Source organism: Chlamydotis macqueenii, chromosome 16 (genome assembly GCF_036417535.1).
Source record: "Chlamydotis macqueenii isolate bChlMac1 chromosome 16, bChlMac1.mat, whole genome shotgun sequence".
NCBI lineage: Eukaryota > Metazoa > Chordata > Aves > Otidiformes > Otididae > Chlamydotis > Chlamydotis macqueenii.
In genome coordinates, this window is record NC_141571.1 from 11,919,683 (window position 1) to 11,932,831 (window position 13,149).

At 42.8% G+C, this 13,149-nt stretch overlaps 1 protein-coding gene across 4 annotated transcripts in view; it reads left to right on the forward strand.

Moving 5' to 3' along the window:
- The window catches only part of PHACTR3 (phosphatase and actin regulator 3), a 107,384-nt gene that overhangs the window by 76,652 nt on the left and 17,583 nt on the right, over positions 1–13,149 (forward strand). For all 4 annotated transcript variants that reach the window (XM_086760546.1, XM_086760547.1, XM_086760549.1 and 1 more), the window contains one exon: positions 531–684. In XM_086760546.1, coding sequence (XP_086616672.1) covers positions 531–684 — 154 coding nt within the window. The remainder of the gene's footprint in view (positions 1–530; positions 685–13,149) is intronic.

Here is a 13,149-nt window from a genome sequence, read left to right on the forward strand (position 1 = left end):
GTGTGCATGTCTGTATATACACACATGCCAAGCAACAACTTCAGTTATTTCCCTTACCATTATCTATTCCTGGTTATGCCTGGTGACCCAGAGATGAAGGTGTGCATGTCCCGGCCACTCCTGTCACGGAGCAATCCAGTCCTTCTACAAAGGAACCACTAAATGGTTCAGGAAATAGGGAATGCTCTGGGCTACAGGGATGCTCAGAGGATTAAGGCAAGATGCACAGCCTTTGACTTCTAAACTAGTAATGTGAATCATGTCTCAGTGGCAAATAATTGTCACCTGAGAGCACTGCTTACTTATGGATAACAAAGATAATAGAGGAATGCGACCCCTCTGCACTTGTAAGCAGTTTTGTGTATGAGCCTTGCACAACTGCACTGCTACTTATATTAATTTGTACATCTGCTCATTGCACACCAACACACTGATCACTGTCACTCTGTAGGTTTCCTGCTCTTCGTATGTTCATGTTTCATCTCCAGGAGCTGTCTTTCTAATAGCTTTCTTTTCAATGCATGTCCCAGGTACTTTGCCAAGAAAATGCAAGAAAGAACTGCTGGCAGTAAAACTACGAAACAGACCAAGTAAGCAGGAGCTGGAAGACAGGAATATTTTCCCAAGGAGGACAGATGAGGAAAGACAGGAAATCCGGCAGCAGATTGAAATGAAACTCTCAAAGTAAGTCTAAGAACAGGGAGGAACCTCCCTTTACAATGGGGTGTCCTCTGACTACTGTCAGACGAGATACTGTCACCCACCCCCAAGTCCATTTCCTGCAGTGAATCATACACTATTAACATAGCACATTTTCAGCTGTCAATCAGTCACATGAAAAAAAAACCCTAACTCCCTCTTAAGTCAGGATTCCCTTGATTTCAATAGAAAACAAGACAGAAGTCAATGTGGGAAACAAAAATTCTGCCGTATCTACCTGCAGCTCCACTGATGTAATCAAAATTTTTAGGTTCTCCAAAAAGGTTAGTGCTTTAACAAAAATAATAGTATAATGATTTAACAACCTGATTTTGTTTTGTCAGAGCTAGCTGAATTTGAGGATAAGGACAATTGTTACAGCTGCCTATTTACTTGAACAAGGGAAAGCTGCTGTGTGAATTGGTGGCTGTATTTCTGCTTTAAGGAAGAAGCAGCTCCAGCAGCGTTGCCCTCACACGGGTAAGGTGTTTGTGTAAGCCCAGCTGCAGGGATGGCAGGGATGGTCTGGTTTTGATCAGTAACCAGGGCAACAGGGTAGAGCTATGAGAGAAATAGCATTACCGCGGCGTGTAGCCTAAAGCAAAGATTTAAGGTAACTGCAAGGCTCAGACTGCACCATTTGGTTTTTGTGTGTGTTTTTTTTAAGCGCTACATTTGGATATCGGCAAACATGAATATTTTAGATGCGACAAAGTGGATTGTTAAATAGTCTGTGCTGCGCCTGCCCACATTGGGACAGTAAGCACTGCTCGCCGCCAAAATGCTTGAATCAAATTGAGAAACATGAACAGAAGTTCATTTTCAAGGCTTATTAAATATTAAATATCTCAAGCCTCTCCTGAAAGAAACATTTATTGGTATTTAGGCTAGCTCATTCATGTGTGTGCATTTGATTAAACTTTACCTCAAGGGACAGGGAATGAGAAGCACGCATATGGATCAGAGCACAAGTCCTAATGGACCAGAGTTTATGGAGGAAAACATCTCTGCCGTCACCACGCTTGCCCTCAGCTAAGAAAGGAGCTGCTGAATGAACACAGATGAGATTTCAGGTGCACTTCATGATGCCCCTGCAATGTTGGAGATGTAAAAAATTACCTTCCCCTAGTCTCAGTGATTGCTGTTTTTTTAATTTCTAGCGTGGTAGCACTTTACATCTAAACGAGAACAGTGCATTGTGTCAGTGACTGCACAAGACAGAACAGTCACTAGCACAGGTTTGTGACAGTCCCTGTCACAAAAAACATGTACCTCCCATATAAGTAGAAAATATCACATTACAATTTACATTCACCAAGAGTTACAGGCAGAGCAAGTCATAGATGTGCCACACTAATACCCATCATCTTAGGAAGGAAAGTGTCATGGATTTTGACTATGGCCTTGATCATCTTGACCTTGCAAGCCTTGTGTATTTATTTCAGGGAAATATTTCAAGCTGCACTCTGATATTCTTAATTCTATTTTGGCCAATCAATTGCTCATGAAATGTCCTAATAGTCAGGAGCCTAATTTTATGGCTCTAAAATACACGAAAAATGGTTTCCATCCCTCTCCATCCCTAAAATCAAGTTGGACCATCACTGAGTAGTCACTGAGAAGATTTTCTCATATCCAGCCACACCTCACATTGCTGAAATGCCTAGGTCACACCTCTCTTCAATACAGCCTGCCTTCTTTTAGTGTCAAAGGTCTAATGGAATTGCAGCTTCAGGTGGTATAACTACAGGCTTTATCCCTTTTTTTTTTTTTAATTTACCATTTAGCTTCTTAATAACAAGTCTAAAGAATTATTTTAAAGGAGACATACCTAAAGTTAAGTGCCAGTACAAGGACTTAAAAAGGAAACTGCTCAACTGGTGAAGAAAGGGGCCGGTCACTACTAGAAGCTAGGAAATGTACCGTCCACAGATGAATGCAGAGAAGGAAGCCTCCATACTGTCTGCTCTGGTCTTTGCAGAGCAATCTGTGGTGCAAGCTATTAGTCTCATTGGTAACATCTAAAGGATGGCTAAAAGCCATCTTTGTTCCAAGTGCTGGAAGACAGGCTTTCATTTAGCTCCTTCTTCCTGGAACGTGAAAGATTCAGTGCATCTCGGGGAACAGACGGTGCAGAGATTGCCGGAATAGCCAGGAACGGCAAAACAGATTGGAAGCAATCTCCCACACAACTTCCAGCACATATGTGCACTGGCAGAGCTCAGCTCAGCTTTTAACTCATCCACCAGAATAGGACATGACCGTGCAAACCAGCTCAGATGGTGGATGCATGCAGGAAAATATTTACAGCAGGAAAAGCAAGTACGTGTCTGGGGAGGGAGGGGGAAAAAAAATGGTAAAAATGGGTACTGGTACAGGCCAAAGAGCCAAAGCCCTAGAGATATCCCTGTGGAGTTTCTGACTAGGTCTCACCCCACTAAACACAGCCCACCCCAGAGCCCTCACTCAGAACAGTAGAAATGTAACCACACTGGGCAGAGTGAAAACCTTGCATGAAATTTTGAGGTCTTTAAAGTCATTTATTTTACTGGTACTTGTGCAGCCTAATCTCTTCATGACAACTTGGGAATTTATAGCTAAGGAAGGCACTGCTAAGGCGTGTGCGAAGCACTGACTGGGAAATAGGATCCAATAGAAATGGCTGTTCTTTGTATGATTTTGCCACTACCTATGCAGACAAGAGCACGTTGCTGCTGCACTAGTAACACTTCGGGAACAGCAATGGGACTCGCCGGCTCAGTTAGGAATCCACATGTACTGTCAGGCTATAGACCTGTAGTTTAGCACACAAGAATAACGTACAGATGGATTAGTGAGTAGTTATATGATGGCTGTCTGCATAAGAATGGGAAGTAAACAGGCAGTTGCTTTCAAGATCAATATTTTTCAGCACATTTGTAGGGATTTGAAAGTCTATAGCTGTCTAGCAAATTGCCTCAGTCCCACAGCTAACGCAGCCTAGCTCTGTGCTCTGGAGGGAAAGCTGTGCTGACATATATAATCTGCAAAATACACCGAATAATAACGTCCATCTAACTTCAAAAATAAGGAGACAATAATACGATTTTCTTAAAACCACCTCATTTTTTAAATGGTTCTGGTTGTAATACATTTCAACAGTAGTTGTGAACCTGCTGAGAAAACCAACTCCCTACTTTCATGCTGATGAGTGTTTATGCAGGCAAAGCCAAAATCCCTATTTTTCTTCATTTTCCCACTCATTCCATCTCAAAAGAGCGATTGAAGAATTCTGTTATATCTTTTGGGCCAGATTCTACTTTTCCAGCAGTGCAAGTCCACTGGCTTCAGATTTATTATTGACTGACAGTAGCGTGAGCACAGATTCAAGTATTCATTTATGTGCACTGCTGCTTTTGAAAAGTGTTCTTCCCATCTTTCGTGCTCCCAGCCAATTTAGTCTACCACTTGTTGCCGTGGAAACATGCACGTCTCCCTCCTCCTCCATCCAAAATGGCAGTATTCCATTTTCCCCAGATTTCCCTTTCCAGCAGTGTTTTCTCTCACTAATTCATGCATCCCCAGTGCCTCAGGCCACGGTGTGCACTTGCAATATTCTACTGTGCATTAGGCAAGAGGGCTCCCAACAGGTCTTGGTTCCCATTATCATGTGTTTGGAGTGCAGATAATAAGCCCTCAGTGGAATTCAGTGAATTGAGAGCTCTTTGTGTCAAGAGGCAGAAAAGACATTTGCAAGTACGATTATTTGCAATAACTGCTTTCTGCCTTACAGACTCGCGTTGTTCTAGAAGGGATTTAAGATGAAACCTGGAGGAGTAAAATTATTGCTAGACTGAAGAGTGACGCAGGAAAAGGCAGTTTAATTAAATTTGATATCTGACTGTTCAGAAAGTTAATGTTTGAACTGCCTGGGTGGCTGGTATTTCTCAAGTATGCCTTGTATAACCACAGTTAAAGACACTCCATTATTAGTTAATGTTTCAATGAAAACATGAATTCCTGGAAAAGATTATACTTGTAATTTTCACTTCATATTATGTTTCACCTCCTTGGATATTTGCATAAGTAGACGTGATGCATTAAGCAGCACTTAAAAGATTATGGAGACAGAAATTCAGATACAGAAATGTGAGCATAAAAGGAGTCAGACAGCAAAATGATGGCTTTGTCGACACAGAGCAGAACCAAAACTTAAGCACCTAAAACTGATCTTTACCACATTGAAAATCTTGGCATGGGTAAGTGGATCATGCTGGGGCAAGGTTTCTCGGCAATGTAAATTGAAAAGGACGTATCTTTATTCAGTATTTTACCACATCTGGAAATTTGTAGTTCTAATGCTCCTCTGAGGTTCTTGGAAAGGCATTTTCGAGTTGACTTGCCCAGAAACTGCCAACATTGCTAAATGCACACCGAGATTAGACCCTGGTTTGTAACTCTGCCTCACGTAACAGAGCGTGAAGTTCTCAGTGCTGCTGGAGACAGAACAATACCAAGCAAACAGCACTTCAGATTTGCAGCCTCAAAGCATAGAGCGTGACTGTTCAACACAGAGCAATCATAAAGGAAAATTTTACCTATTGATGAAACAAAAGCTGTGCCCCGTTTCCCAGGAATGGCATGTCCAGTGCCGCTTCCTTACAGAAGTGGCCCAGTGCAGCTTTGCTGACTGGAAAGGCGTCGACCCTCCAGACAGAGAGATTCAGTGGGAAACTGGGCTGAATCCACAGACCTTTGGGGAATATTTTATTTGATTTTGACCAAAACAGGGCTAGTGGTGTACAAACTACTGGTAGCCCTAATGCAGAACAGTATTAAGTAGATACTGAACTGAGCCCAGTTTAGAGATGAGCCTAAATTCAGCTGGAGATTATCAAGGTTTTTTGATGAAGCTCTGACTGTCCTCAAACTCCCACTTGCTGAACTAGAAATCAGGGAATTGCCCTGGTTTGAGAAGGCTGGGAAGACTTGACACAGATTTATTTCAGAGGCAGAAAGGCAGGGGCAGGCACAGCTGTCACTGCTAATTAGCTGTGTACGATTTAATGCACTTCGTTCTTATTTGGCAGGAATCATCCAGGTAACCTTGTCACTGACGCTAAAAATAAACCCAGCGAGCACAGCGTGGGCGTCTGTGAAAGCTTCAGCTCCTCGCATGAGACGGGAGCTATATATAGAGCTACAATTTAATTCTGTAGGCGTGCGCGTAAGCCGAGGGAGTCTCCCGATCTCCTTGCTCTGCACTAGACAGCAAGACGAGATGCTGGCAGCGGGGACCGGCTGGGGGTTTGCTGTTGGAGATTTGCATGTGGCCGCAGTATTTTATTAACAGCTTGCACAGTGCCCGAGTGCTTTTTAAACTTGATGCTGTGTGAGGATTTGGGATTTTTTTCATGTTTTGTCTCTTTTCCATTACAGGCTCAGCTTTTCAGGCTACAGAAAACTGTTGCAGGGGGCAGAGGGGGAGGACTGAAAGAATGGGGGAGGTGCAAGTGATAGCTGAGATTTTTTGGAGCTGCCTCCAGGATTTAGATGTATGGATCTCATAAGCATTAATATTCCCCATGCCCTTCCTTGGTGTCAGGCAGCGGCACACAGCTGGAAGCCCTGTTATGTACCCAGTGACAGTCAGCAAACGGGCCGAGGTTTGGTGTTTACTGCCAGGGTTACTCTGAGACAGTCTTCAAGGATAAAAATTAGGAGGAAAGCAAGAAAGCTTAAGTTTTGTTAACGTCTCCAAGTAATGAGTAAGTTTAGCCTCCCCTTTCCAGAGCCTTTCAGGTCCAAGCGAGCTGCAGTACAGCTCAGACACATGAACTAGAAGAGGTTCGAGTACATCTCTACATGCCATACATTGGCTACCCCATCCTTTTCTCTTAAAGACTGAAGAGCTCTTGAAAGGTAGCCTTTGTTCTCGTTCAGGTATTACACTTGCAAAACCAGAATGAACTTCACTACTGTGAATCCCTGGTCAGCATGTTACAAACTTCACAGCCATGAGCGTGTGATCATAACGGACCCTCTGGAGCAAGCTCTTTAACCAGAGGTGCTTGCTTGCTTCAGTAACGAAGCATGCACAATTAATTATGGAGTACCCTATCAGCTCTGGGCAAGAGCCATGATCTGCAGCTAAACCAGAAAGAGCAATTTTCTGTCTCAGAACAGCCCACAGCATCTTTAGCAAGAATTTTTGAACACACTAATTCATTTATAAAGCACTGCAACAGAGAGGACTTAGTGTGTTAGTTTTTGATTTGAACAACATGAAGAGTCTCAAAGCTGCTCTCAGTGCAGGTTTGTATTGCTAAGGATTCAGCGTGCACCTCCCGTTGAACATGTTGGGTATTTACTTCATGCAAATATGGGGAAGTGTCATTGCACAGGGCAGTTACTTCTGCCGAGGGACCAAAAAAAAAAAGTTTCACATGTCCGGGGCACAGGTGATGAGAGATTGTCTTCTGGGAAGACACTAACTCCTTTCACTGCTCTGTTCTACTTCCCTGGCTTCAGTGCCGGGAATTCATAATCAAACATGTTTACCACGGCACAGTGACGGCAAGGGCAGCAGGTCAGTGCACAGCAAGGAAGGGAAGAGCAGAGCAGCAGGTGTAAATACAGACAGGAATATCCAGGGCCTTTTCTGGGACACAGAGTCAATTCCTCCAATAGGTCTAGCGTAACTGGCACATGTGAAACTAGAAATAAAAACCACCAGGGTTCAGAATCCTGTAATGTATCACAAGGGAGCATAATTATGTACATAAACTTGCAGAAAAACTGCTACAGCAAGTGTAATTAAATAAAGAAAAAACATTTTAGGGAAGAAAATAGGGCACTGGTTTTGCCCAGCCACACTGCCTACAGATAGCAGCATGTGTTCAGGCTCTGATCATCTCTCAGAAATTAGGCATCCACACATGCCTGAAGATGGGGGCCCTAGACCTGTAAAGCGACAAGCAGTCATAAAACAAAATGGAAATCTGCAGAAAGCCAATAATGCTCTGTAATGCTTCACCTTACACTGGATTATGATTCAGGTCCTTAAGCTAGTTTGGATCTGCAGCACAAGTAATTACAGAAAGAAATTACTTTAATTTAATTTGCAGAGCTTAATCGATAGGGACCAAAGTAAGCCGCTCTGGTTGTCACAGCGATTTGTGCTGTTTTATGACAAAACCCTGACCAGAAGAAAGTGCTGTTGTGAGCTACTGATAAACCAGGGGCTGAGCAGGGATTCAGGCATTTACGATGCCCTCACCATTTGTGGGGATGGTCGCTGTGTTACTGAGATTATTTAGGATTAGTTTTTTGTTTTAGACCTGTTCATGAAATTGTGGAAAAATGTTTTATACACAAAGCCAAGCACTTCACTGTAGATGAAGAGAAGCAAAACAGGATGAACTGTGTGTATCTGAAAGATTATGAACTGATATAAGCAAAATTGCAGCAAGGAAGGGGTTTGGCTGCATATTTTTCAGTTTTAACGTACACAATTTCAGACATGTCACTTGAAAGGATACAAGAAGAAAAGGGGGGGGTGTAGTTTTGGTGTTGTGTTGGTTCTTCCCCCTGTCCTGCTTTTAAACTTAATCAAATTCATATGCAGACTGGATATAAATGAGTTTCACCATAACTGTTGCTGTGAATTGCCTGCAGAATACCTAAGTGGCCAGAATTCACTTCACCACAAAATCTGTACTGTGGCTTTTAGTTTGTGGAAGGAAAGAAACAAAGCTTTCTTACTGTGCCGTATCACAGTAGCACACACCGTACCTGGAGGGCACATGGCTGGTACCACAGCAGCACGTTACCACTGATTTACTGATCTACGGGGCAGTGCTGTCAGGCGAGTCATCTGCACCTTTGCACAAAGAACTCAAGCACGTTTTTGGACTCTCTTCCAAGAACTGGCTTACCACATGTGATCCAAGGAAACTGCAACTAATACAGTGCAGTTGCTGGCCCTCCCAATACTGTCAGAGTTACTACAGTTTCATCCTCCCGCGGCTCGGAGCGTAACTTCTGTAGCCTGGTTCATTCAAGATCTTAATTCCTCCCAGGCATCAGAGGCTTGAGCTTGCTGCTTTCATCTAGAAAAACTAGGTCAGTCTAGCAGAGTTTCTACCTTTTTGAAATAACCTTAGAGAAGGTGAGGGGAGTGAAAAAATGAAGGAAATAAATATTTAGAAAATAAGGAGTAGGGGAAGGAGAGAAAACAGGTCAGAACAGAGGGTCATTGTTTTCAATCAAATACTACTTAATAAATATTGTACAGTTATATCAATTATTAAAATGTAGTTGCAGCTATATCTTTTGGATTCCCTTGCCTGTGCCCACCTGGCAAGCTGCAGCTGTATAATCACATCTTGGCAGGGGGTTCCTGTTTATTTTTGTAGCGTGGGAGCTACTCGGATCAAACAGAGCATTGTGAGTTTCCCTCAGCATCTGTTTTTCAGGATAATTAACTCATCCAAGTAGCCAGCACACTTTGACCTCTCCAGACTCTAGAGTGGTTTTTTTTTTCCCTGGAAAGCACTCTTACTTTCAAAGGGAAAGATTTTTCTATCTTTTTATTTAGCTGTCGCAGGTAACACACCAAAAGACAAAAAAAAGGACTCCCAGATTTATCAATTCATGCTCAAGTATTTATCCAGTGAAATGAAGAAACAAACACTTCTACAGGTTGAGCATCTCCTTCTGTTGAAAGTCCACTTACACAGAGCACCGTATAAAGGCAATGAGGAAACATACCTGCTCGAAGAACCAGCATGTTGGTAAAATCAGAGTCTTAAATCCCATTAGAAACTGGTTATTTCAATCTAATTAGTCCATTGCTATACAAAGCTGATAGTTGTTGTCTTAAAACTGTACAAAATACTATTCGGCCAAAAGACAAACACCAGAATAAAAACATGGGTGCCTCACTGGTGAAAAAAAGCCTGCAAAATCAAGACTACATGGCTTACAGACAAACAGCCATTGTCATTTGCTTGAGATAATCATATTCATTAAGCAAATTAAATTCTGAATGAATTAATAATTCATTAGTTTTTCAGAAATCATGTTTAAAAAATTAAAAGCCACGATCTCACAACAGTCTCTCCAGCTAGCAGCTGACTGTAAAGAAATCTGGCTAATTTGAGGGTGTCTGCAAAAGCCACGTTCTGGCCAGGCTACACAGCAGCCTTATCACTGTAATTATCACAGGGAGTGGCTACAGCATTTCCAAATCCTACCCAACTGGGGAAAAGTCCTCCTTCCTTCTCAAGAAAAGGTTAAACAAGCCAGTATTAATGGGGTTAGGAAAGTTGTATTTATAGGCATCATGCAATTAAGTTTAAAGAAATCTTTTTGCAGTCTGTTTACAACATAAAGGAAGAAGGTAACGGAGAACATCAGACACGTGGAAATACCAAGCTTAGGCCTACAAGGATGATCGCAGCAGGAAGCTCAGGGTTAGCAGGGACTTTCTGGTGGACTAGAGACCCAGCACTCCAATGCAGCATGACCTGTGACTTGCTGGGCATCAGCTGCAATGAAAATAACCATACTACAAAAGCCTAGAAAACCAGTGTGTGGTGGAGGTCACTGGCAGAGTCAAGGCCTGTTCTGCCTAGCTTATGTTGCTCCGCCTAGCTTACCCCTGTCCTAGCAGTCCCTCAGCAGACAAAGCAACTCTAAGGAACACGGATATGGGAAAACTGAATCCTTTCCCAAGAACAGAGACAAGTTTTCTGTCATAGCCTTGCACTTTGACAGTAAGAGTCAATGTATGTTGTACCACAACAAATCATAGCAGCAATGTCAAAACTAAATGCACAGGTCAATAGGAAATGTTACATAATTAAATTCTGACATTTTATTCAATTGAGGAACTCGAATTTCAAAAGCTGAGAATCTTCTGTCCTGACTGAAGTTTGCTACAACCTCTATTTGCATTTACACCACCACAACTAAACACAGAATCCTAAGTGGAAATAAGGAGAGTCCCAAAAAGCTTAGGGGAAGAGCAGACAGAATATGAAGATAACATTTTAAAATTCAAGTGCTCTCTGCATTTTCATGTAAGTTAGCCTGTCTGTAATGTGCTGTGTCACGCTTTGTGGCATCAAGTGACAAGTCATACCCCTCATACAGCCCAATTTAAAAACAAAGAAAAACTGAATCACTAAAATACCATTTGCAGGGGAAGTGAATAAATCCCTGGATGGTCTGCAAGTCTGGTTTTCCAGACAAGACAGTTTGCCACATTTTCCTATTCTGTACAATAGAGGTAACCATGTAGACCAGCTCTGCAAAGCACTATGAGATCCGTCGGTGAAATAACTACAAAACAGATTATTATTCCTGTCATTGTGACCAGAGGATTCACGCTCCTAGAGAGTGCTTGGGCCACACGTTGGTGTTGTCAATGGAATTTCTCATTTCAATCTGCATGCTGGTAACAGGAACACTCTGCATTGAAAATCAAGAGATAACCTCAAGAGGAATTCTGAAAAAAAGCAAAAGATTAAATTAAATGGGAATACAGTAAAGAAGCAGGATTCAGGGAATGCTGCGGGCAAAGGCTGCGTGGCTCTGGTCAGCCTTGGTCAACGACAGCATGAGGGCAAGCTGTTGGTCTAGCTCTGTGCCGGAAAATGGTGGGGTAACAATAGTGTGCGTGAGAGAAACGGAAAATAGCACAACAGATGGTGACGTGCAGGGATATCCCATCCTCTTGGAGATGCTGTGTGGGTGAGTGACAGGAGAGAACTAGAAAGTACTTGTGTTGCCAGGGAGAGCGTTCCCAGAGAGATCCCTGCAATTGCATAGCCGGTGTGCAGTCACACATACGGTCCCAGCAGGGACTGTCTATCCCAGAAGCATTTGCAACTTCAGGAATCACTATCATTTAGTTTTTTTCTTTAGGGATTACACAAAGCCAGGAGAGCACTACATTTTCCTTGCTTTTAGTGATTAAGAAAGCTATCCCTCTGCATAAAGCCTGGCATTACAACCAGTCTGCAAAGCGCAATGGCATGCCCTCTCCTGCCAGGGTGTGAAGCTGCTGGGTTAGCAGGCTCACGCAGCTTGACACCACCAGCCCTGGGGTAAATCCTTGCTGTTGCTTTATGCAACACCTTGCAATGGCAAATACACCTGCAGCTGTATATTTGTCACTTCACAGACTTTGTAGGTTGCCAAAGAGTCCTTTGTATGCAAACACAGGGCACACGGAACAGAGAAGTATATTCTCCAGAGCTCATGCTGCACAGGGAAATTCTCAGCAGCTTCTCAGTATCCATGGCAAGAATAGCCATTCTCAAATCATTTTGCATTAAATGAGGGGGTGGAGGAAAATTTACATACAGTCAGTAGAGGCAGGCTGACAAACTATGCATACCAATATTTCTTTATCTGCTCTCTGCAAATCCAGCTGTGGTTTCTTCCAGTGACCCAAATCCCACAGTTGTACATCGCAGTGGCATCTGTTGGTAGGGGCAACTGTTTATAGGTTAAGTGGACAGTATTACAGGATCTTAATGCTAGCTGTGCAATAGCAAGCATCCTAGCTGAATTCAGGACATTCTGGGACACTTCCATCCATGCACAGTATCTCTGTTTGATGGTCTCTGAAACATAGCTAGTGCTACAGTCCAAACTGACATGTCTGTCTGTCCTCCTGTCCCTGTTACCTCTGAGTGTGCAGGCTGAAATTGCATTCCTGGCTGCCCAGGAATCTGAATCATGAGCCTACAGACACTTAGGGCAGCTGGCAACCCAGCCTCAGTCTCCCTGGAGGAGATCAAGCACAAGCTTTGCATTAGGCATCGTTTATACAGTGAAGTTAAAACCTAACTTCTTTTTTCTTTTTTTTTTAATTTTTTTTTTCTTTTTGTACATATCATTACCCAGTAAGCACCCAGGAGTATGCAACTGTTCCAGGAGGAATTTTGGAAAGTCTCAGTGAAGTGGCAGTCCCCACTACTGAGCTAAGATTTGCTTCTGATCTACTAGTGATTGACTCGCAGACTCCCTGCTGTTGCTCAAGCAGTTGCTATCAGAGTTGATTTTAGTATCACTTCAGCAGTAGCAGATGTCTTTATTTAAAATAATATAATGGTAATACGTACATAATGGGATAGAACTAAAACCCTGGGATTTATACAATTCCTGAAGCATCAAATCCACAATGTTCTCAATTTGCCCAAATCTGAGATATGTAACATGGCTTCCCCCCACCCCTCCCCGCCGTGGGAACACAGGGCTCTAGAGTTTTACTCCTGCTTCAGAGAAAAAAAGAAGAAAAATCTACTGCTTTGCAATGAAACATTATTCACCATTTTCAGTGACCTGCACAGTGTGACCCAGATCATGACCAGCATGTGGTTTCAGTTGGAAGACCCTTCAACATACATTTTAATACACAGCCTTGAGCTCTCATCAGCCGTCAGTGGAGGAGTTGCA